Source organism: Mixophyes fleayi, chromosome 3, assembly GCF_038048845.1.
Source record: "Mixophyes fleayi isolate aMixFle1 chromosome 3, aMixFle1.hap1, whole genome shotgun sequence".
NCBI classification, from domain to species: domain Eukaryota; kingdom Metazoa; phylum Chordata; class Amphibia; order Anura; family Limnodynastidae; genus Mixophyes; species Mixophyes fleayi.
The window spans coordinates 166,964,922-166,991,908 of NC_134404.1; the positions used below are offsets into that span (position 1 = coordinate 166,964,922).

A 26,987-nucleotide genomic window follows, 5' to 3' on the forward strand; every position below is an offset into this window, starting at 1 on the left:
ATGTAATGATAGCTATGATAGAAAGGTGTCAGAACACACAGTTCTTCACAGTTTGCTTTGTAGCCGCAGACCGGTCAGAGTGTCCATGCTGACACCTGTCCACCACCGAAAGCATCTACAACAGCCGAAGGCACATGAATGTCAGAACTGGACCATGGACCAATGGAAAAAGGTGGCCTAGTCTGATGAATCACGTTTTCTTTTACATAATGTGGATGGCCGGGTACATGTGCATTGTTTACCTGGGGACGAGATTGCACTAGGATGGACTATGGGTAGAAGGCAAGTCATTGGAGGCAGTGTGATGCTCTGGACAATGTTCTACTTGACATCCTTGGGTCCTAGCATTCATGTGGATGTTACTTTGACACATACCACCTACCTAAACATTAGTGCAGACCAAGTACAACCATTCATGACAACAGTACTCCCTGATGGCAGTGCCCTCTTTCAGTAGGATAGTGTGCCCTGCCACACTGCAAATATTGTTCAGAAATGGTTTGAAGAACATGACAAAGAGTTCAAGGTGTTGACTTGGCCTCCAAATTCCCCAGATCTCAATCCGATTAAGCATCTGTAGGGTGTGCTGGAAAAACAAGTCCTAGCCATGGAGGCCCCATGGAGGCCACCTTGCAACGTACAGGACTTAAAAGATCTGCTGCTAATGTCTTGGTGCCAGATATCACAGGACCTTCAGAGGTCTTGTGCAGTCCATGCGTCTATGGGTCAGAGCTGTTTTGGTGGCACACAGGGGAGCCTACACAATTTTAGGCAGGTGGTTTTAATGTTGTGGCTGATCAGGGGGGTGTGGGGTGGGTGGGTGGGTGGGTTAGGGTGTGGGTGTGGGTGTGTGTGTGTGTGTGTGTGTGTGTGTGTGTGTATGTATATATATTATTATTTTTTTATTTCATATGTTCTATTCATGAAATGTTTAATTCTTCAAATAATCTTCCATTTACAACAATTACAGCATTGCAGTCGTTTGGCATTCTAGCTGTCCGTTTTTGAAGATATTCAGGGGAAATTTGTATCCATGAATTCTGTAGCTCTTCCCAGACGTGTGACTGGCTTGTAGGGCATTTTTCCCCTGACCTTAAGGTCAAGCTTTTAGCACAAGAGTTCAAAAGGGTTGTGATATGGTTTCATGTATTTGGCTTGAAGAATAAAACTTATGTGAGACATAGATCAAATGTTGCTGGACAAGTGCTCAATTCCTTCTGTCAAGCATGCCTGAAGGAAATGTAATGGTGTAGGGCTGTTTTGGTGCTGGTAAGGTGGGAGATGTACACAGAGTGCAAGAAATAATGAACCAGAAAGCTTACCACTCTGCTTTACAATGTTATGCTATCCCCTCTGGTCAGTGCTTGGTTGGTGAAAATTTCAGTATGCAGCAGGATAAAGATCCTACCGTACTTCTAAACTATGGAAAAACAATATATATGATGTTTTTTCCCCTAGATCCAGCACTTTTAGCAGAAGTTAACAAATGGAAGGAGCAATTACTTCACTTCTCTGCTCAAGAAATTGGAAAAACCTTAGTATTTCTAAATGGTTCTTCTCTGGAATGTCGATTTCGGGAGTGCAACATGGGAAATCTTATATGTGATGCTATGGTAAGGGGCATGTCAATTTTAAGATTTTTGGATTTATGTTTTTTAATTCAGATGCTCATCTCATGTAAAATCTAGCAGTAAAAAGCATGTTTCTAACTGTTCTTCAGTTTTAAAGACCACTTTTCCAACATATTCTGCAGTGACGTAAAGAGGAATCTTATTTTATTTATTTATTAACATATTCTGTAGTGCTTCTCGATTCTGAAGCAACATCAAACACAACAATACACTAATATTACTATATCTTTATCAATCTGAAAATCTGTTACATTTTAGAAAACTTTAATTCTTTCAACTGTACAGAGGACCAAGAATGTGAATTTGCATACTTACTTGATTTTTGTTTTTCAGCCGAACATGCTAAATGCATGTCATAATCATGACTTTTTAGAAAAGAATAACATTATTAAGCACATAAAGATGCTGTATAAAGCATTCAAATATTGTTTACATAATCTGTAAAATTAAAATTTGGTGGTGTTTTTATTTGGTAGTGTAATTTTATTATTATACGAGGTATGTCTATCAAATAATGAGACCGTGATTCCACCTAGTAAACGAAGCAGTCAGAACCAGTTATAATTGCATACATAGTAACCTTGAACCTGTCTGAACCTGCATGACAAGCTGCAACACTCTATGGCGTTCAGTTGATTATGAGTCACCATTTAGTTTGGTTGTGTTTTCTGTAGAGTGCTGAAAAAAATGCTAAATGCTAAAATGCTAAGTTTAAAAGTTGAACAACGTGTCAATTTGAAATTTTTAGTAAAATTGCACAAAACACACACTGAATATTTTCAAATGCTTACTACAGCCTATGGGAATGACTGCCTGTTTCGTACGCGTGTGTTTGAGTGGCACAAAAGATTTAGCGAGGGACTTGAGAATGTTGAAGATGATGAATGATCTGGACGACCTTGCACTTCAAGAAACGAAGAAAATGTAGAAAAAAATCAGTCAAATTGTTCGAAAAGACCGCCGACTCGAAGTGTTCGAATGATAGCTGAATCCTTGAACATTGACAAAGACACCGTATGGAAAATTTTGAGTGAGGATCTTAACATGACGAAAGTTTGTGCAAAGATGGTCCCAAGGGTTCTCACACCAGAGCAAAAAGAACGTTGCAAGGAATGTTATGTTGACATTGTGCAGCAACTTGACACAGATCCAAACCTGTTTCATAAAGTAATCACTTGTGATGAGACCTGGATCTTCCAGTATGATCCTGAAACCAAAAGACAGTCAATGCACTGGAAAACACCGTCATCGCCAAGAATGAAAAAAGCTTGTTAAAGCAAGTCACAATTCAAAGCAATGCTCATTGTTTTTTTTTGTTATCAAGGGTGTAATTTTGTAAGAATGGATTCCAGAAGGCACAACAGTTAATCAGCATTATTATAAGGAAGTTTTGCAAAAGCTGAGAGAGTCAGAAAGAAACGGCCGCAACTGTGGAAAAATGGTTTCCTTCTTCACACAGCACTTTCTGTGAACCAGTTTTTGACCGACAAACATATTAATACACTTGAACATCCTCCATATTCTCCCGATTTAGCACCTTGCGGTTTTTATTTTTTCCCAAAAATTAAATCAGTGCTTAAAGGGAAAAACAGCAGATATGTTGAAACAAGTGACAGAAATTGATTTGCTCCATGCCAGTGGAACCCAAGACTACAGTGATGTATTAGTGCAAATGGAGAGTATATTGAAGGGGACAAACATTAAATTTGAAATACCAATAAATAAAGGTGAGTTATTTAATCAGTCTCGTTATTTAATAGACATATCTTGTATACAGACAAAGGCTAAAAATATTTCTTCGAATCCAGCTGAACCCCACAAAGGGTCTATTCATGTTAAATATCTCCATCTCTTGATATCTTATTAAAATGTTTCAAACATTGATTTTATATATAAAAAGTGTTTCATCTCGCGGTTTTTTTGCACTGCAATTCTACACTTCAATACAACTATTATTGGTTTTACCTATATGATAAGATCATTATCACCCTACACACTATAATCTTTTTGGTACCACATATAGTGCTGTATCTTACAAAAGGCATTTGATGATCATATCCTTATTTTTTGTACTGAACTCATGATTGGAAAACACGTTGGTGTTCAGGTTGACACTTTCCCTTCTATTGCTAGTTGTCACACTATTTTGGTTTTTTAAGCATATGAGACAAAAATCTTTCAATATATTAGTTTCTTTAACACATACTTGCTATGTTTGTGTTGGTTTTTTGTTATCTCTCCTTTCCTCATCTCAGATTTCTAACAATATTCGAAATCCCGATGAAGTGAGTTGGAACCATGTTTCTCTCTGTATCATGAATGGTGGTGGAATAAGAGCATCAATTGATGAAAGATCCAGTAATGGTATGTATTCAAAATTATTGTTTCAATGAGTGTTTATCCATATATATTTCACATTTATTACTGTTCATTGTAATATAAACATATATTCATGTTTTTAATGTAAAACCATCAATATCATGTATAATACAAACCATAAACATATATCTAGTTCCCCAAGAAAACCTGGCACATTGATCAGCACAGCATGTGTTGGAACACCTTTAGCATTCACTAACATGTTCAGAAATGTAGTTTTATATTAAGCAATAAGGGTAAATATATATTTACACTGCAGTATGTACATATAGGTGTTTATTTGTTCTTTATATGAGAGTAATAAACAAACTGTTGTTCACATGTTAAAACATTATTGATTATTGTCATGATAATTATGAAAATATGTTAATTCTGTAATTATGTAGCCTAATATCTATTGATTAGCCAGAATGGTTTCAGCAAATAACTGCTAGCAAATAAGTGTTAAATGTATTTTGATGAAGGAATCAAACCTACTTTATGAGTTTTCTTACTGTCACACTCAAACTAGGAAGCAACAGAGACACAGAGTGTAATGTGCAACCAGTCTTCATCAGGGATCTCCTGCAAGGGGACATTGGCTCCACTGTAAGGTGACACACAGGTTGTGGCCCTCTACCCTGTTTTCAAGTATGACAGGTGGGAACACAGTAGCCAATGGGAATGTTGGAACAAGCCAGGTAGACTACAGACTGGCAGTAAAAAGGTATAAAATCTGCTGGTAAGAAGACTGGTTAAGACAATCCAAGGTTAGAGTCACAAGCAGTGGTAATCAACCATTGTAATGCTCATTTAAGAGATCCACAGATCTTAAATAATTGACAAAAATTAGACAGTCAGAATTATACCCGAATCGACCCAAGGTCATTATTTATTATAGGAAACAGAATGGAGGAAAGATTCTTTTTATTAATACATATTTATGAAGATCTCTGGATAAATTTACAACTTCAGCAAGTAACCAGATAATGTGTCAATCTAATATATAAAAGAGAAAATTTGTCCTTCTCTCCTTCTGTCCTTCTGTCTGTCTTTCTATACAAATCCACATTTTTCAAGCGAAATTTTGCATACGAGTGTATTAAAACATGACGGAGGCAACTAAAAAAAATTAAAATTGAAATTCATTACGGGGTGGGGGTGGCAAGGGGGGTAACACCTAAAAATCATCCAAAACTACCATAACTCTGGAATGTCTAGAACAATTTACACCAAACCTGGTACACATATGACTTACAGTCTGACAACAAATATTGTGGGGGCAACACACCCCTAGCACTCCTAAGGGTGGTGGTGGCGAGGGGGGTAACACCTAAAAATCATCGAAAACGACCATAACTCTGGAATGTCTGGAACAATTTACACCAAACCTGGTACACATATGACTTACAGTCTGACAACAAATATTGTGGGGGCAAGACACTGCTAGCACTCCTAAGGGTGGGGGTGGCGAGGGGGGTAACACCTAAAAATCATCGAAAACGACCATAACTCTGGAATGTCTGGAACAATTTACACCAAACCTGGTACACATATGACTTACAGTCTGACAACAAATATTGTGGGGGCAACACACCCCTAGCACTCCTAAGGGTGGGGGTGGCGAGGGGGGGAAAACACCTAAAAATCATCAAAAACGACCATAACTCTGGAATGTCTGGAACAATTTACACCAAACCTGGTACACATATGACTTACAGTCTGACAACAAATATTGTGGGGGCAAGACACCCCTAGCACTCCTAAGGGTGGGGGTGGCGAGGGGGGTAACACCTAAAAATCATCGAAAACGACCATAACTCTGGAATGTCTGGAACAATGTCTTGGAAGAAGTTCCACCATGTCACACAAAAATGCTTTACAGGCCCTCAATCAAACACTTCAATTTTTAAGAGGCAATGGTTTACTAATGGGTGGAGTCACTGTTGTATTGGCTGGAGATTTTCGACAAACATTGCCGGTCATTCCAAAAGGAACAATGGCGGATGAAATTAATGCATGCCTTAAATCATCACATCTTTGCAGGCATGTTCGCACTTTGCGACTAACCACAAATATGAGAGTTTCTCTGCATGGCAACACAATGGACGGTCAGTTTGCTGATCATTTCTTAAATATTGGGAATGGTTTAATGCCGCTTCATCCAGTAACTGGTCTCTTCAAACTCAGAGAAACACTTTGTAACACAATTGTGTCTTAAAATTCTTTAAATCCCGGGCAACGCCGGGTATTCTGCTAGTCATATATAAATCCCATAAATAACATATAGGGAAAATGTATCTAATCAAGGAATTCATATAATGCTTCATATGTTTATGTGCAGAACATTATACTATGTTGAGTGAAAGTAAGACATAATATTGCTATGTTCCAGAAGATAGTTATAGTATATTTTAAGAAATAATTACTACTACTACTCTTAAAACAATAGGGCAAAACAGTTGTAAAACAGATTAACATACCAGCATACCTCTGTCAGTGATGTCAACAAGGTGTTTTTGATCAAGAAAGGAAAAGTTATTAAAACACCAGTGACATTTTGGGGCACAGTCTGCTGCTGAAAAACTTGTCCATACCTTCTAGCCTTCCCCGGGCGGAAAATGATCTGAAAAAGTATGTGAATGTTGGTGGATCTTCTAGTTTCTTTTAAAGAAACCGTTTTGCATTGATATTTCAGTATGTCAATTTGTTCAATAAGCGTTGACTTTTTGTTATATTAAATCCCATTTAATAAGGTTTGGTCTTAAATGGTTAATGTGGTTCTTATACCTCTAAATTTAGTTTACGTAAAGCTGATTGTCATGATAGAGCTACAGGAGGTGCTACCAATACTGGTATTGACACAACTAAGCAAGGAGGTACGCAGTGTAATGCACCTCTGATATTCACTAGGGACCCCCGCAAGGAGGTATGTACTTGGCTGTGTGAGGTGCGCAGATCACAGTTCTCCAAGTTAGTCACCAGTGTGGTAGTATGAAAAAGGAATGGTCGAACAGTCCGGGTCAGAAGCCAAACAGGAGCGAAGTACACAAGGATAATACAGAGAATAGTCAGAGGTAAGCCAGAGGTCAAAACCAAACAGACGAGAATGGTACCAGGGATAACACAAGAGAGTAGTCCGGGGATAAAGCCAAAAGTCAGAACCAAAACACAATGCAGGAACAGGAAATGAAATCTGGAGTTTATGGACCAATACTCTGGCACCAGATACAGCCTGAAGGAGGTTTAAATAGAGAGAAGTGCTTCCTGATAGGCAGGGGTGATTAGTCGATCAGCTGCAGCTGAAATGCCAGCGAGAAGGAGGAGCGCAGCATGGTCACCTGGAATCAGGAAGAGGAAGTTGCCTAGCAACAGGACGCCGTCAGCGAGAAGAGACAGGCGTCCGTCCCTGGCACTTAGGAGAAGTGTGGGGACTGCGCCTGACACTGATTAATTTAGGTTGTGAATACATAGCTTCGACCTTTCACCATTTAGGTGGGACTGTCCCAATTTTAGAGCTTTGTCCGGCAGTGGGAAAGTTGAGAGGTATGTCCTGTCCACTGCTGCAGCGTTGAATGGTAGCTTGGAGGGGAGGAGGGTAAGAGAGGTAGCCTTCCACTTCAAAAGTGCTAGAAAATTTCACAGGTGTAGTCACACCCTCAGTCCCGAATCAAAGAGCTGAAATATTTATATGTGATTGCACTTTAGGACAAGTCAGGCAATAACTGAATTCTTCCTATGAGTGTCAGCTCTTCGACTACATCTTAGTGGTGGCAGGAGTTTGTGGTTACTTTCTGAACAGGGGAATATTTTTCCTTAACAGCTACCTCCACTCAGTGACGGATTCAGTGTAGGGGGGCGATCGCCCTCTCTAGCAGGGGCTCGCTGCCGGCAGCTGCACACTATGTGCAGGTCCTTTCGGCAGAGACAGGCAGGGAGAGTGTGCTGGCCGGCCGCTCTGATTGTATTTTAAACATAATCAGAGCAGCCGGACAGCACACTCTTTCGTCTGTCTCTGCCGAACAGACCTGCACATAATGTGCAGCAGCAGGCAACCTTAACAATCAAAAAGGGGGCAGGGACTAAATCGCCCCCTGTACAATACTATTCTAGATCCGCCCCTGCCTCAACTGGATTGGGGAGATTGCTGCACTCATTTTGTTCCCTAATTGTGATGTTGAATACTTTCGTGTCAAGCCAAAAGTATTATAGGAGTGATACCTTTTATTGGCTAACCAAACTAAATTTTTGTATATGCTAGCTTTCAGAGCACAGAGGCCCCTTCATAAGGCAAGTTTACAACATCACATAGATTTTTATGGCTGACATGGTAAAATATATACATATATATTTTGCTACACGTTCCTTAATTGAGAAGAGTGCACATTTAACTATTGCTGACTGAGCTTTGCATTTACAGGATCTAAGAACATTGGAATTGTAATCTGAAGCATAATTAATTCATATTCACACACTGTTTTTACCAATTGTACTGGCCACTCACTTTGGAAAACAAATGCCATTTACTTATCTGAATGAGCAACATATGATTTGTATATAAGCAACTTTGGTTTTTTTTAAGTAGTAGCTTTGATATTTTTTTTATATTATCTCTTCCTGTTTTATTAGAGACCTGTGGTTCAGTTATTATGATATTAACCTCTATATGTATTTACTGAATATGTTTTTATTGTAGCTTTTAGTCTACTTGTTATTTTGTTCTGTATAACTTACTTGTTTTTATTTTTTATAAATAAGTTGTTTATATACAACCTCACATACTCTGCTTCTCCTTTGCTGGGTTTAATATATTAGTGAGTTTTAATTACATTGAGTCAGTGCTCTGGCCTTTCTTAGTTTTTTTTAACATCACAAATACTGACTTATTTCCCAAAGGTCTTTTCTTTTATATTTTATTGATTAGTTGCACTGTCTTCCAAATATATGATTGGGGCCTAAAGTCTATATATTTACATTTACCATTTAATGGGTTTTGGGGTTTTGTTTATAGATATTTTCATACTGAGCTGTTTTTGGGGGGTATTTGACAAAGGTAGGAGTAACTAGCATATTTGTACAGCCTGAATTTGCCAACCAGCCAGTTAACAAACATTTTAGTCTAAAAATCTTTTGGGTCTCGCTAGCTATTGCTGTTTGCTTTATATGTTGTGATGAAAATCCAAATATACAGGTGATCTGTGCTTTTTTTTGTTTTATAGATCTGTTTTTGCATATTTGTAAATTACATTTCTAAATCACTGAATCATCTCAAAAATTGTTTTCTGGCCATGCCTTGGAAAAGTTGACCACATTACCCACATCCCTAACCAGTCACCTCCTTTAACAAATAAACTCATTTTCTGACCTAGACACCAGCCCCATTTAGTACAAAATGTGCTTTTCATTCTATGTCTAGTTATCCATCGGTAATTTAGATTATTTCACTTTTTCTAAATGCCTAAGCATTTAAAAATAACACTTTTGGTGTGATTAAACTCTCTTCTGGAAAACTAAAAAATAACCTAATCTGACAATGGTGGGAATATGTTAAATATACTAAATTTTTATATGTGTGTTTTGAAAAATTGGAATTTTGTAATTACAGTTTGGTTTTGCAAAGCAGACAGGAAAATGACAAGTGAAAGAAATATGATGTTGGTAACAAGAGTAGCATTATGGCACTGGTATACAAATTTGGCTTAAAGTCTCAAACTATAGCGTTTGAATAAAATCTAGATAATTTTTTTTGTCTTGCACATTGTGGTGAGCAAATGGTATTTAAATTAAGGTGAAATAGTAAGGAAAATATGAAAAGAAAACAAAAAAATACAAAACCCTGTGTGTTAACATAAGTGTGTGTATTTCATGTAACGTACTGTGCAGCATTTTTAATTACTTAAAAACCTTTATTTATTCTTACATGGACTAGGAAATGGATAACAAGAAAATGTACTTCGCAATTAAAACAAATTTGTTAATTATGCTTTGTTTCTATTACAACATGACTGTGATACCACCACAATGTGGATACCATAATGGAATTATGGCCAACTTCATGAGATACATAAACATGTACACTACTTATAAAAATAAACATACTCGGATACACATACTCAGATACATGAATACAGTTAGGCATAATAACACAAGCATAGGTAGTCATGAGCTAGCAATTTCAGCTAGCACACATACTGTGTGAGTGAACAGACAGAAGATTCACATTAAGACATAACATCAGGGTTGTATGAGTTGGGCAGACCTAGACTTTATTTTTAGAGGGGGGGGGTGATTTAGCATAGTCACATCCCTCCTTCATTCTGATTGTCTGGTCCTGGTTGGCCCCACCCCCTCCTCTGCTTTGATTGGCATCTTGACCGCAATTTAAAGGTATGCTTGTGCTGCTGTGGGGGGGGGGGCAAATGCCCCTCTGGATTCGCCACTGGTAGGAGTTGGGTATACATGAGACATGAGGACCCTACCTACTGAGAGCTTACATTCTAGAGCAGGGGTTCTTAAATTGGGGTGCTTGGATAGCTTTCAGGGTGTCTAAGGACTTGGATTGTTAAAAAAATACATATTTTATTTTCACAAACTTTCAACTGGAATTTAGCATTTTCTTCAATTATGAATGTTGGCAACAAACCACAGTAGTATTAAAGCCTATTTGGCATCGGTTGGCACATGGGACTATGAGAAGGGGTCCATAGGCTTCGGCAGTCTTCTTGCCTCTTCTAGAGGGAGGTAAGAGAGGCAGTAAGTGCAAATAGGCCACAATTGGATGTTGGTGATGGAGGAAGTAGAGTGAGTGGACATGAAGGACTAGACGGGAGAATGGTAGGCAGGGAGTTGAGCTTTGAGGGAGTGTTTGAAGGATTGTAAGCTGGGGTAGAGTCTGGTTGGGCGAAGCAAGGCATTCCCTAAATGGGGAGCAGCATGGGAGAAGTTTTATAGGAGGGAGGAGGTTATGAGAGAGGAAGAGAATTGAAAGTCTGGGGAAAAACAAACTGGTGGACCTGGGGTGTATCTTCTGATGTGGTCAGAATGGAGGAGGATGTACAAGAGTCATGTATGGAGGAGAAGCTTTAGTTAGGGCATTGTAGGTGAGGGTGAGCAACATGAACTGAATTCTAGAAGCAATGGGGAGCAGTGAAGGGATTTACCGAGAGGGGCAGCAGATAAGAAGCAACGGGAAGAAGATTAGTATAGCCACTGCATTCAGGATTGTAATTGGGAAATGCAGGTAAAGGAAAGTCAATGAGGACAATGTTACCGTAGTCAAAGGTTACAAGATTACAGTAGTCAAAGCGGGAAATAATGACCAAATGGTCCAGGGTCACTTTCTGAGTGTGGAAGGGCGTGTTCTGTGACAGTGTTGCAAGGGAAGAAGTGTCAAGATGTAGAAGTGATTGGAGAGGGTTTTTTGAGAATAAGGGAAATTAAAACATAATTGAAGGCAGAGGACAAGACACTAGTGAATAGGGAAAGGTTAAAGAGGTGAGCAAGGTGCAGGCAAGCAATGGGTCAGAGTGGAGAAGTTTGGAGGGAAGAGGGTTGAGGAGGCAGTTTGTGGGTGAAGAGGAAAAGTGGAGAGGGAGATTCTTGAGACAGGAGGGAAGGAAGTGAGGGTGGCAGGGAGGGAGGCTGAAAGAGTGTGTTGGGGAGTGGATTTGGTGAAAAGAGATTTTGTGGTGAATAGTGTCACTTTTGTCTTTAAAGTAAGTCAAAGAATGAATGAGGATGGGACTGGTGGTGAGGGAGGACAGACAAGCTAATTGATATTGGTGAAGAGACAGCAGGGGTTATTGGACAGTGAGATGAGGGATTTGAAGTGGACTTGTTTACCTTGGGAGATATTGGTGTAGTTGGAAGGAAAGATAAATGTAAAGTGGATGAAGTCCACATCTCAGTGGGACGTGAGCACTTCTAGAAGTGAAGAATCACTGGGAAGTGTCAGGGTTGGGGTAGCAGTGGTTGCAGTATAGAGAGACTGCAGTGTTAGGGCAAAACTGAGAAGTAATTGGAGTGAGGTGGGGTTCTAATGAGTTACAGAAAAGGATAGGGTTGAGACTGTTAAGGTGTTGCTAAGTGAGAATAACATTGGGCAGGGGTGAGAGGCAGGAGACAGGGAGAGAAAGAAGAAAAGTAGATTATGATCAGAAAAGGGGGAAGACTCAATTAGATAAATTGGAGATGTCATAAAAGTGGGAGAAGACTAGGTCAAGGGGGTGACTGTGACAGTGGGTGATGATGTACATTGGGAGAGGCCATGAGAGGAGGTGTGCGTGAGGAGTTTAGAGGCAGCAGTACTGGAAGGGGTGTCAATGGAACTGTGGAAATCCCCAAGAATAAGAGTGGAGGGGAGGTAAGCAGAGAGAAATGTCTCGACACTGAGGTGAAGATGAACAGCCGAATGGAGTTGTCTTCGAAGATGGAGAAGGAGAGACAGTAGGATGCCTACTCCACCATCATGAAAAGTGTGGATGAAGGAGAGGCTGCTATAGTAGAATGCAACAGGTGGTGGAATCCAAGTTGGAGATCCAGGTTTCTACAATGGCTAGGAGACAGAAGGAGTGGGAGAGGAAAAGGTTGCAGGTGGTTTAAAGTTTCTTGTAGCTGTATATAGTGTTTTATGGTTTTTTTATCATACACAGAAGAAAACTGCAAATGTGTATTGCATATAAAATGCATGTAAACAATCCTTTTTAGAAAGCCAGTGTTTACAATGTATTGTTATTAGTATTAACATAGATATCATTGGTTTGCTAGCACAGTGAAAAATGGGGAGACCTAAAAACTGAGATAAATATTAAGCCTCCTTGCTCAACAGGAGGAATTCCCCAAAAAAAAAAACTTAATATGGAAGTTCCCTGCCAGAAGCTACAACAAACGGCTGGTTCTCCTTATCTCCTTGTTGAAATCCACATTCTGGAAAAATGAATGACTGACCATCGCTACACCACTATTGACTTCCACAAAATTCCTTCCAGGAACAACTTTCACCAGTTTATTATTTCTTGAGAAATAGCATTTGTTCTCCACATGTTTGAGTTTTACCTTACTCTCTTGGAAGCAAGTGATGGATATTACTGGTTCCAGTCCCTGACTTACAGGCTACTTGTAAATTATAAATTTAAAACTTCATCCCACCTACTTTTGTGAAAAGACCAAAAGCTCTGAACAAAGTATCTAAGTAACCATTCCTGCCCCAATTTTAGTGAGTAGAATACACTTGGGAGATGTCACTTTGAAGCTGTTTTCTCATAAGTAGTGCACTAAACAATATGTAAAACATTCTTTAGCTTAGCATGACATTAAAGGAAGTAAATCTCCATGGAAATCTTTAGACACTGGGTTTTTTATATGACATTATCGTTCGGAAAATTAAGCAGATATTTGCTCCTATATATCTGTTCATAACAGATTGATATCTGTTCCTAATCAGTGATAAGTTGATGGTAATTCATTCTAATTATATAAATAACCTTTAGGGTCTAACCTTTACTCTTAATAGCCCCTAGTCAGACATGCTGGATTTCAAGTCACACGTGGTTCGCCATTTCTGTTGTCTGGCTCCCAGATCCTTTATAGTCTTCACTGTTAATTTAGAATAGGATATAGACCCCAGATATGTCCTTAAAAACATTTTGTACAGATTCCGATCTATATATATATATATAGCTATGTAGCCCTGCCTTTTGCATAGGACTGCTGTTAAAAAAAATCTAAGCACCAGATACTGATGAGTTCATATTCCAACTACACTATCGCCATGAATTACAACTTTCAGCATCCTATGTGAGTTTGTGTAATATGAGGATCATAACATAAGAACTGATAGCACTATATTGTTATGCTGAATTTCAAGTCAAGAACAAAGATTGTCTTATTTTCTGTGTACACTTTTTATTGTCCTATGCACAAAGTGATAAATAATACTTGTATAATTTGACAGGAAGCATAACTACTGAAGACCTTATATCCGTGCTTCCCTTTGGTGGTACATTTGATCTAATTGAAGTTAAAGGATCTACCTTAAAAAAGGCATTTGAGCATAGTGTACATCGACACGGGGCTAGTACTGGAGAGTTTCTGCAAGTTGGTGGTATGTTGAATTTCTCATTTGTTTATATCATTGCATAATGGATACAAAGTAGATATGGTATGCTAGAATTATAGATTTTATAACTTGTTCAAATCTCTTATGTGCATGAAAATAGATTGCTAAACAAAGGCTTGCAAGACCATTTGATTTTAATCCTTGCTACCCATGATCTGCAATTCAAATTTAAGATGCAAATACATTCTGCAATTTTGCCAGCCAATTAAGTTGCTTCAGTTCAAAAATATTGCAGATACTGATCAATGTCTGATGAGTCAGCTGGACAATTTGGTTGAATGATCACTATCGTCTGAGAAAAAATTGGTTGTGTACTACAAATGTTCTAAATTGCAAATGCACAAATCAAGCAATCAGATATTTGCTTTAGTTTTCTAATTTGCACAGGATCAATCAAAAACAATTGTTGTTTACCTACTACATATCTGCATGTAGTAAGTAAATAAGTAATTAAATAATTCCATAGTGTTAATGCCATCTGTTCCCTTAACTATAATATTCAGTCCTTTCACCTAAAATTCTGTTTGGTAGTAGGGAGATATTAAAGGTGCAATTCCATATAGAGTCTTTATTTACCAGGTGCTCTACATTTTAACATTAGGCTTATTTATTGGTTACTGCTTGTTGCCAGGAAAACGTAACCTGGACTTGGGCTAAGCCAATAAGTCATAAAGCTCATCTGCGGTTACTTATGTTATGAACTTTCCAAAGCCTATGTCATGCATAATGGGATTACATGGTGGAAATATATTTAAAATACTTTATATTGTTTACTATTGCCATACTAGCACACTATGTCACGTCTAGTCCCAAACTAACCTTTAGACATAGTCTCTATCAGGAAACAACATGCATCCCAACTAGAAGCCCACTAGCACTACTTGTGCAACATCCTGCAGGTGACAATCTCTCATATCCTGCAAGTCTGGGTTATGGGGTAGAGTGGCAGATGGAAGCAAATTCTGCCAAAAAAGAACATCCAAGCCATTGTAAATTTTAAAAATAAAATACATTCAATCACTACAAAACAGTGTTGGAAATGTACTATGGTCTGATGAGACCAATGTTGAGCTGTTTTTGGTCTTCACTCTAAAAGATATGTTTGGGATAAGACCACACAGCTCCTCAACCAAAGAACACCATTCTACTGTGAAGCATGATCGAGATGGCCTCATGCTTTGGGGCTGCTTTTCTTCAGCTTTGATGGGAGTTAAAGTCAGAATAGAGGGCATAATTTAGAGCTAAAATATTAGCATATTTTGGCACAAAATCTGCTGGCCTCTTTCATAAAGCTTAAAATGAAGAGCAATTTCACCTTCCAACAGTATAATGATCCAAAGCACACATTCAAGTTAACCAAGCAATAGTTTCATAGAAAGATCAAACTCTTGAAATGGGCCAGTCTCAGCCCAGACCTCAAGTCCATTAAAATCTTGAGGAATGACCTAAAGAAGTCTGTACAGGAGATCCCCTCGCAATTTGATGGACCATGATTGTTTTTGCAGGGAAGAAGGGATAGAATTGCAAACTATATACTCTTGCTCTGACATGTGTGTCAGTTGTATCTGTGTGCCGATCCTGACCTGCGTTGCTATTGTCTTGTTTATGTGTGCAGCTTTCCTTTCTGTAGTTGCTTCTCTTAGTTTGATGTCCTAGTTTGTTTGCTCTTCCTAGTTTCCATGTGTTTCCTCTTCTGTGTGCCATTTGCTTCAACTGACTTTGGGTTTTATTATGTTTAAATATATGCCATATGTATTTTTTATTTTTTTTGCAAAAGATACAAAACTGGACTGTTGCATCAGCGAATACACCTTTTAGGAGGTACATCTCTTGCAGGTGATTGAGTGTGTGTGCAACAATGCACAATGATGTTCATGACTATTGGCAGCACTATCTAGCTGCTTCTGACTCATTGTGTATTGACCCTTCCTTCCATAATGATAATCCAATTGGCTTATTCCTATGCAATAAAATTCTCATAATCACCTCCTCTCCATGGCCTATTATTTTCATGTACTTCCATAAACCTTAGGAGCTTTAGGTCAATATTATGGCCCACCTAGGTGTAATCTATAATATAAAAGCCTAGTGGCGTGTGTTAGTCTGTGTGTGTGTGTGTGTGTGTGTGTGTGTGTGTGTGTGTGTGTGTGTGTGTGTGTGTGTGTGTGTGTGTGGAAAAAAAAACCCAAGCTGCAGCGCCACCTGCTGGGCGGAGTTATACACTGACCTACTAAATTCTTAGTGTGTGTGGAAAAAAAAACTCAGAAAAGGCTGAAATTTCGTATACTAAGATGTTTTTAATTTGTTAATTTAATTTGTTAATTGTTAAAAGTGTTTATAAAAATTTTAAAAAAATATATATATATTTCTTGAAAGAGAAGTGACAGTTGGGAGTGGTTGGTGGTTGCCGGGGGTGACAGTTGGGAGTGGTTGGTGGTTGCCGGGGGTGACAGTTGGGAGTGGTTGGTGGTTGTCGGGGGTGACAGTTGGGAGTGGTTGGTGGTTGCCGGGGGTCACAGAGCGAGAGGAGTGTGATACTCAGGACCGCTGAGAGAGACCCCTGTGTCTGGATAGACATCTGGATAGATGTGGTGATAAAGATGAAGGATGAGGTGATGGAGAAAAATGATGAGGTGGTGACATGTGGACAAAACCACGTTAAAAAAGGGCGCTTGCGTCGGGAAGTAACACTCTTCCCCTGAGGAGGCCTGGGCTATGGCCCAAATGCATGACAAGAACCTTTTTAACACCTCAAGTAGCTTGATTTGACTAGAATGCATGAGTATCATGCACGGGTTAACTTGTTTTATCATGTGTTCATATACCCCGATTTTAAATGATCTCAAAGTATGTCCCACATATTTCAAGCGACATAGGCATTCCAACAACTACATAATGCCCTTGGTCTTGGAGATAGTCTTCCTTTTTATGTAAAACTTTTTTATTTGAATTGGAGATCACTTTGCTGTGCCCTTTAAGATATTTCCTCTCATCCTAGAACTGTAACAGCTGTGACAATGAAAAGACCATTTGGTTTCCACTAACCAAGTACTATTTTGTTTTACCGCATCCCTAATATAGCTCTTTACTAATCTTTGCCTGCAGTTGGGTCTCCTTCTATAAAATTACAGTTTATTCAGAAGGACCCCTTGTAGAACCTCTCAGAAGGATATGCCAATGGCTCTAAGATATTTTCAAACCTTTTTGATGATCTACTAAATTGAATTATGAAAGTGACCTTATCTCTGTTCATCTGTATATCTTTTCTTTTATATAAAGTAGTTCTCTTCAGGCCACCTTGTTGATATTATCCAAAACTTTCCCTCATTCATAATAGAATAATTTATTTGTTCAAACCTTTTAACTAGAGCCACACCCTGTTCTATGTGTGTAGGGAGATCGACACAAACACTCTGAATCCTCTTAAATTGACCCCTTGTAATATTGTCTAGCAACTTTTTATAGTGGTTGCTCATGGTTGGAATATAATCATTAGTCAACAGACTTTTTATATGTCCAAGTATGGATTTTGCCATATTTCACTGAAATTTCCAAATCTAAGAAGGTAACCTTTATAGTGTATTTGAACACTAATGAATTAATTCTTGAATTTACCAATAAATTATTTATAGGTACTCTGCTCTCCCTCCTACACAATAAACACATCATCTAAATACCTATACTACTTTGCCAGGTATAGTGCATATGGGTTTTAGTCTAAATGTTTTCATCCTCCCACATATCCATGAATAGATTTGCAAAGCTGGGGGCAAATTTGTGCCCTATTGCTGTTCTTTGGACATTCCTATAGAAGGATCCCTCAATCCAGAAGTAATTGTGCGAAAGAATAAAATAGATACCTTTTGAGGTTGAAGCCTGCCTGGTCTGGTTATAAACATCCCAATTTCAACAGATAATCCTTCACATGATTACATTAAGCCTCATGGGCTATACTGGTATATGTGAGGTCAGGAGTCTGAACTGGGATAAGATTTCTACAACCAAACTAACAGTGTTGTTCACCTCTAGCAGCCTATTTTGTTTTTAGAATACTATATTGCTCACACACACTCTGTTGTCCCCAGGACTTAAGCATACACTAGTAGAATCTTATCCGCAGTAGGATTCCAGACACCAACAGCAGGAATAAGTATATTGGGGACACAGTATGGAAAATGGAATAAAGTGTCAGACTCAAGTTATTGTCCAGGTGAGTAGTATCCAAAACATAGGTGCAGTGAAACAGGTGGCTCTATGACAAGGTCCCATCAGGTGGAGGGCAAAGTGGCCAAAATCCAGACATAGGGTCAATGCAAGCAGCAGACAGAGAGTAGTCAGTAATCCAGGCACAGAGTCAAATCCAAATAACAGTCCAGAGCAGAAACAGGCTGGTGTTCAAGGAACGGTGTGGCTGCAGCTATTACTAGCAATTGTGCTACATTTTTCCTAGTATAAAAAGGGTTTGTAGCCAATCAAAGAGGAGCTGTCATATCAAGCCTCCTGCACAGGATGCATGCAGTGCAAACGTGATCACCTCCAAGGTAATTCTGATTCCCCAGTGGTTGCCCAGGCAACCAGGGTCATAGTGGAGCACACTTGTGCTCCCCGCTTTTAACAGTACCCACCCTGACCAAGGTTAGTTTGGTTTTTGTAATCTTATCCTAGTTCAGTCATCTAGCCTCACATTATAAACAGATACCATACATCAGATTATTTGGTATAAAAAAGGTAGGCAGCTAATCAGAGAGGAGCAGCAAAAATGAGCCTCCTGCACATAATACGTCCAGTGTGATCATATGATTGCTTGTTCAGTAATTCTGGCTTCAAAATATGGTGCCAGGAGTGTGGTGGACCACTGTGGCACTCTTCACTTCTAGCAGTATATACAACTTAATGTCACAAGTGACCATGCAATAATTCTCCTTCCACTCCATCCTTTCTATAAAATTTAAAATCCGTGTAATATATTTCAAATGGTTTATTTGTTGTACCACTTATGGCTGTAAAAAATAGTTTCTACATTCTGAAAGTTTCAATGTTAAAGACCCAATTCCTGAAACAGCCTGCCTAGGAGGCATTCTAGTGTACTTTCATTGGGTAATAAAATACCATAATCCAGTGGTTCCCAAACTTTTTCTGCATCCAGGCACACTGCCCTCTCTCACGTTGCCCCCACTGCCCTCTGTCACGCTGTCCCCTCCTCTGCCCTCTCTCACGCTGTCCCCCTCCACTGCCCTCTCTCACGCTGCCCCCCTCCTCTGCTCTCTGTCCCCCTCCTCTGCCCTCTGTCCCCCTCCTCTGCTCTCTGTCCCCCTCCTCTGCTCTCAGTCCCCCTCCTCTGCTCTCTGTCCCCCTCCTCCTCTGCTCTGTCCCCCTCCTCCTCTGCTCTGTCCCCCTCCTCTGCTATCTGCCCTCCTCCTCTGCCATCTGTCCCCCTCCTCTGCTCTCTGTCCCCCTCCTCTGCTCTCTCCCGCAGCTTGTTACTGATGTCATTCAGTGACAGCTGCGGGGGAGAGGAGTCTGCTGGGTCCCGGCGCCCGGCGGATTGGTAAGTTCCTGTTTTCTTTCTTTTTTCTATGTCTGGCCCGCGGCACCCCAGTGACAGCGCCGCGGCACCCCTGGGAGCCGCGGCGCACAGTTTGGGAACCGCCGCCATAATCCAATGAAATGTCTCCTTTAAGAAATCATACTCATTCTTCTTGAGTATGCCCAAATCTTTATGCATTTTTTTTGTATTCCTGAGTAGGGTCTATAATGAGGTCCTCATAAGTTCCCTTATCTGAGAGGAGCTGTTTTGCTTCCTGGACATAATTTATCCTATGTTAGGTGAATGTGGACCCTTCTCTACATACAATAGTCTTGATCAATTTTCTGCTATGTTTAATTTCCTTAACTGTAATAAGAGCTTACATTCTAAGGGAGGGTGGACAAATCAGACACGAGAGGGAGCTGGTGATGCCAGGGGAGTGAGGGAATAGCGAGCAGAGTAGATGAGGGGTGTCTCCATACCTGTTCTTCTGCTCTGTCCTTACTCCTTATGGCTGTCCCGGAGTTACTGAAGCATTGGTACTTTGTGTTTATCGTTCTGTACTGTTTAACCCTGTACGGTCTACTGTTTGTACTATGTACGGCGCTGCGGAAACCTTGTGGCGCCCAACAAATAAATGATAATAATAATAATAATAATCATCAAGGTATGACTCTTTCAGAGCCAGAGTGCATAGTACTTACAACACATTCCAGTTCTATATGTTGGGGAGCTCATCGGCATACAGAAATAATACAAGGCATCTGGCTAAAAAAAGGAAAAACCTCTCCAAGAGAATGTTTTAGAAATGAGAGCAGTTTGGTATGTCCCATTGTAATGGCTGCCATGGAGTAGGAAAGGGAAATTGGAAAATTATACTCACCGTTTATTTCTTTTCCTTGAAGTACTCCATGGCAGCCCCATATTCCCACCCATGTTCTATGTTTTCATAGGACAGCTTGGGAAGTTACTGAAGACACTGGTATGGAGAAGGAGTCAACTTATATACCCTCCAAGTGTGTTTCTTTTTTCTTGTCTACACTCTGAGTAGGGAGGTAACCACTACTTGTAAGGTTTGCCATGGAGTACTTCAAGTATAGGAAATGAACAGTGAGAATAAAGCATATTATAAAGGAATAACACTGTTCCTAATGTATTGTTTTACATGGTTTATGTGTGTGTTTGGATCCATTTCTTATGGTAAACATTAATTCTACTGAGTTCTACTGTATTCTGATTCCTGTTAACCTATTTATATTTTACGTTTTTTGACCTATATAATGTTTGGATAGTCTTCTTTACATAGGGAGGTGGGTTTGCGCTTTATGTTTTATCTCTGGATGATACCACACATTTGTCTTGTGAGAGGAAGGGAGTAGTTAATCCTTTTCATTATATGGCATGGTAAACTGTATATATGTATAATAACACTTTTAATAAAAACCCAAGAAAAAATGAACAATTGCTGGCGATGTGCCATGTGGACATCACTGCGATGTCTGGCTGCGCACATTACCAGCCATTACGCACCTCTATGGAGTGCAAGGAAAAAAGAGCGGAGATTCCTGCCATAACATCAGTAAGATGCTTGCAGCTAATAAAAGTGATTTCTGTTAAAAAAAAATACACCTTGTTTTTAGAAGGGATTGCACCTTTAATATGAGTCAGGGATTTCTCACTGGAAAGTAACCTCAAAAATGGTCTCTATTGATGTATTTTTTTGTTTTAATAGGAATTAAAGTTGTGTACAATACAGATAAAGATCCTGGACAAAGAGTTGTCAGATTAGAAGTTATATGCACCAAATGCCGCGTACCAAAATATGTTCCAGTGCAAATGGACGAAGTGTACAAAGTTGCCCTCCCTGCCTACATTGCTGAAGGTGGAGATGGTTTTAGTGTGTTAAAAAATGAAAGTTTGAGACATGATAGTGGTAAGTTTTCGAAAAATGCTACACACACCTATTAGTATATACGCATATGTGTTACAACATTTGTCTCACTAAGAGCTTTTCCCAATTTCAAAAATGCCTTCCTTTCACTCACAGATGGCAAATCATAAATGATTATAGTGCCACTAATTCCACAGCGCAGAGAATATTTGTCATTCACATAAGTCTCTGCCCCATTGGAGCTTACAGTCTAAATTCCCTAACAAACTGTCTAAGGGTAATTTTGTTAGCAGCCAATTAACCTACAACTATGTTAATACATGTACATGGTTAGGAAAAGGACCACTCGGTGGCTCAGTGATTAGCACTCCTGTCTCACAGTGCTGGGATCATGAGTTCAATTTCCGACCAGGGCCTTATCTTTGTAGATTTGTGCGGATTTCCTCCAGGATCTCTGGTTTCCTCACACACTGCAAAAACATACAAGAAGATTAATTGGCTTTCAACAAAATTAGTGTGTGTTAGGGAATTTAGATTGTAATTTCCAATTGTGCAGGGATTGATGTTATCTGAACAGCGATCCTGAACTGGTGGCGCTATATAAATAAATGACAGTAATGATGAGTGTTGTCTGCACTTGCCTAAGAAAAGCAACAGGTTGTGAAGTTCTCTAGTTAATATTTTCACGTGGTTTACGCAAATGTTCTACAGTAAACTGAGCTATGGACAACCCTAAATTCAGACTAACTCCTGTGTAACATTTGTGTAGAGACCCTGCACACAAAATAATTCCTAATGAATAAACCAGAGAGTTTTGTTAGTTTTGACAGTTTATTGTTGTATCAATGATTACAGGAAACTAACCTATACTAAAAAGGAATCACAATGTTTTTATCAGTGTTGGACAATCATCGGGATGTTTGTCAGACAGAAATAATAGTGATGGAAATAATACTGACAGTCTAAATACAGACAGTGATAAAATACCTACAGTGTAAATACAGTGGCGCACGCAGGGGGGGGTTTCTGGGTCTCCAGAAACCCCTCCCCTTCGCTAACAAAGTGCTCCTACATACGGCACTGTACTATACAGCAGCCGCGGCACTGTCAAAGAAGCGCCCGCGGCGGTGCTGTATTGTATACAGCACCGCCGCGGACGCTTCTTTGACAGCGCCGTGGCTGCTGTATAGTACAATGCTGCTGAAACAAAGCTGCTGCGCATGCGCGGCAGCTCTCTCGCTGGTTTTGTTGGGTTTTTTTCAGTGGGGGGAAACCCCCCCTAACAATCCTGCGTGCACCCCTGAAATAATAACATAGATAAAATAACTACATGGATAAAATACCAACAGTGTGATTGATGACAGTGAAAATGCTGACAGTCAAACTGCAGTCAGTATTATTTCCATCTGAAATATGACTGCCACTGCAATAATTAATGTAAGTATTTAAATGTTTTTTTCTCTTTGTAAGTTTCCTACTTGTTTTATTCCTAGGTGATCTTGATGTGGCAGTTGTTGGAAATTACCTTAATAAAATGTTAAGGGTTTACACTGCAGTGGAAGGGAGGATCCAGTTTTCCAATGAGGAATCTTGCAAATCATCATCGACTATCATTCATATTAACCATCCCTTGATCTTCTTGACAGCTCTGATTTTGTTGGTATATAAATTGTTCTGAAATGATTCTATATGACATATAAATACAATCTTATAATTTAAATATGTTTTTATTATTCTTCAACCAGAACAGTCATAAATATAAAAGACAAACTCCTTTGTATTCCCTTAAAATATTAAAAGAGAGTGATTTAATTAAAGTCGCCAATATGTAATGCCAAAAAATGACAATTGGGCAAAAATTATGGTTATGATCATTATTTGTGGGATAGGCAAACATTCTATCATTATAAATTTGCTCACACATCAATTAATGTAGACACAAATGTAAAGCAATTAAATAATGATTTAAAGCCAATAACATTTCAGTAGTAAATAACCATAGAGGAGCAGCAGACTGGATTAAGAAGAAAGCCAAGTTTGTGTACTGTATAAACCAGTGATGGGCAACCTGACATACTTCAAAGGCTGCAACCTTCAAAAGAGATGCACATTATCCATCATTTCAAGCCCCAGGATGACCTCTGCACCCCCATCACTCATCTCAAAATGCTCCTTACTTGCCACAAAATGCTTTCAGAAGCATTGACTTGCCATAAAATGCACCGACATGCCAAGCAAATCTCTGCACATGTCACTCAGATCTCCCCACATACCATCCTCCTTCCCACATACCACCTACATACTACTCTGATATCCCCACTTGTGGGAGGTTCGTTCTTATTCAATGTTTTATAAGAAAGAGAATAAAGCTGGGTACACACTACACAGTTTTCATCCAATCGGCTAAATCAGCCGACATACAACCGCTCGTTCAAAAGTCGGGTCAGTGTGTGCAGTGACACGATGGTCGAAAGTTTGCCCAAATGGACGATTGTCGTCTCAATTGGTTGGTCAAACCGTTTAATATTTTCGTTACAATCTCGTTTCCGTTGTGTAGTGTGTATAAACTTCCGACCGATCCACAACAGTGAGTAGGAAATTACAGTCATTGCTCACGACAACATGGCTGTAAAAAGTCGCTAAAGGGATGTCCGCTCTTCCCTTTATCGTCCTAAACAAGGCTAGTGTGTATGCAGTCCATGGACCGAGCGATCGGACCATCGGTCGCATGTAAAATCGCTCGGCATAAAAAGTTGGTACCCAGCTTTAGTCAGAAAGGAGCACAGAGATGAGGGCCACAAGCAAGCTACCAAAAACCATGTTAGTTTAACTTTGTAACAATTCATTAGTTACTCCCCATGCCTGCTTACTTTTTTTTATATAATGCTTTATTTTGTAAGAATAATAAAGCCAGAAGACACTTTTCAGCTTGTGTTTCACTGCCACTTTCCACCACTTATGTTTTTAAATATATTTTGTAATACACACATATTAAACACCTCTAACAAGTTTGAACATAACTATAGAAGCAATAATGTAAATAAAATAAACTATAGAACGTGGAAAATTTTGAAATATTATTAAAATCTATAAATAGCTTTGCGGAACATGGAACAGTTTGCCACACTTGCAGCATACGTATATCAAGATTTTTCACCATGTATTCCTCAATCAAGCACAAGCAAGTTCACGCTGACTGCCTATTATGGGAACCCTTATGATTTACACAATGAAACAAGTTTGCTGCTGCCTGTATAGAAGACTGTCTGCTCCACTGATCCTTCTAGTCATAAGTGCACGTCTGTTCAAGATTTGTAGTTCTCAAAAAACTGATTATTTTGTCACTGACAATTCATACAACATTTTTTCCCCCAAGTACATTTCATGATATTATAATTTCCTTGTGTTTCTTTATTATAGTTAAAGTATTTGCAAGCAGGGACATCTACTCCTTTTGAGTTGTTGTTGTCCTGGCATTTCCTATGGTAAACAAAGACACATGGCAAACAAAATATTTCTTCATTGTGCTCCCTTAAATAGATAGATTATGAGCTGCCAATCAGGGGAAAGAAATAGGAAACCTCCAATCCTATGAGTAAACTAAACAAAATAACCTCCCAGGCGCTAGAGAGAAACAGGATAATATACAATGGGTGTGTAAATACAAACTTGCACAAAATGCAGATATATGGCTTGCAAGACAAAAGTGGCACTTGATGCATATGAAAAATCCAAAGGGAATCAGCCAGTAATAAAAAAATCAGTAAATGTGTGAACACACAGGTCTTAAGAAATGAGGAAAAACGCTGGTATTTACCTCTTATATAAAAAGCTGTCTTTGTAATATTTCCAGCAGAGTTCCAGTAGGCATGATATACTTCCCAAGCTTGAGAGTATCTTTAGAAAAAGTCTCCTCGTTCCGTAGAGTTAATATCCAAAGTAAGTATCCATTCACACTCACAGTGGCAGCGTGTGGAATGCCAAGACTAACAAATGTCACTTGACGGTAGAGATGGTCACTGACCCCCGTGTTTTGGTTTTGGATTCGGTTTTGGATCTGGATTACCGTCGTGTTTTGGTTTTGGTTTTGGTTTTGCAAAACCGCCATTGCGTGTTTTGGTTTTGGTTTTGTTTTGCTATTTTTTTGGAAAATCCATGTTTTTGGGCCTAAATTAACCCAATTTAGTGCTCCAACTGTTTTAGAGACAAGTAATCTAATTGTTGAGGTAATAAATCATCCAAAAAAACTGTTTAATTCTTCGTTGGTAGGCCTATTCTACACACAAAACAGATTGTCTTCCTCTCCATCTATGCATATTGGCAATGCAGCCATCGTCTTTGAATGTATATTACACCCTACACTTATAGTTAAATATGTAAAGAAATGGAAAAAGCCAGTTTGGTTTCTGTCTCTCAAGGCCCCCCTCCACTTGTATAAAATACCAAAAAATTCAGCCATTATAGACTGTACAATATTAATTGACATGGAGAAAGCCAGTTTGGTTTCTGTCTCTCTAGGCCCCCCTCCACTTGTATAAAATACTAAAAAATTCAGCCATTATAGACTGTACAATATTAATTGACATGGAGAAAGACAGTTTGGGGTCACTCTGTCTCTCTAGGCCCCCTCCACTTGTATAAAATACCAAAAAATTCAGCCATTATAGACTGTACAATATTAATTGACATGGAAAAAGCCAGTTTGGTTTCTGTCTCTCTAGGCCCCCCTCCACTTGTATAAAATACCCAAAAATTCAGCCATTATAGACTGTACAATATTATGAAAAATGGACAAAGCCAGTTTAGGGTCATTCTGTCTATGACACCCTACCCTTAAGGATAAATTGCCCTAACAGCAGCCTTTCAAGATGGTATGTGATATGGAAATGCCACAAGTCCCTTTCCTCTTTGGGGGTAGATTGCACCCTACACTTACATAGAAAGTTTTAAAAAGATGTTATCGGCATCATCTTCAGCTTAATCCTCACCCTCATCAGTGTGTACGTCATCATCACAGACTATCAATTCATCACCGCTTGAATCCGCCATTAGAGAACAGTCAGTGCTTGGATGTCTTGGATGGTGAAGGCCTTCCTCGTGGAAGATGTAGTTCATTTTTATAAACATCATTTTCTCCACATTTTTGGGAAGTAACCTTCTATGGCGATCACTGACTAAGTTCCCTGCTGTGCTGAACACTCGTTCAGAGTACACACTGGAGGGTGGGCAGCTTAGGTATTGCAAAGCAAGTTTGTACATGGGTTTCCAAATGGCCTGCTTTTCTTCCCAGTAAGGAAAGGGACTGTCTGACATTTCCATATCAACTACCTCTTGAAAGTAATCCTCCACCATCCTTTGCATGTTTATACTCATATTGGATGGAGTTATGGGCAAAGTGACACATTTTTTTGAAAAATCCTTCAAACCAGCCCAGATGTTAAATTGTTCTGGTCTGCCCCCTGT

The 26,987-nt window shown here is 39.2% G+C and overlaps 1 protein-coding gene across 1 annotated transcript in view; it reads left to right on the forward strand.

The window, feature by feature from the left end:
* NT5E (5'-nucleotidase ecto) overlaps positions 1 to 25,421 on the forward strand; it is a 133,980-nt gene extending 108,559 nt beyond the window's left edge. The window contains exons 6-10 of the mRNA XM_075202720.1: positions 1,459 to 1,613; positions 3,887 to 3,995; positions 13,942 to 14,091; positions 21,366 to 21,566; positions 23,018 to 25,421. Coding sequence (XP_075058821.1) covers positions 1,459 to 1,613; positions 3,887 to 3,995; positions 13,942 to 14,091; positions 21,366 to 21,566; positions 23,018 to 23,202 — 800 coding nt within the window. The 3' untranslated portion in view covers positions 23,203 to 25,421. The remainder of the gene's footprint in view (positions 1 to 1,458; positions 1,614 to 3,886; positions 3,996 to 13,941; positions 14,092 to 21,365; positions 21,567 to 23,017) is intronic.
* The last annotated feature ends 1,566 nt before the right edge of the window (positions 25,422 to 26,987 follow it).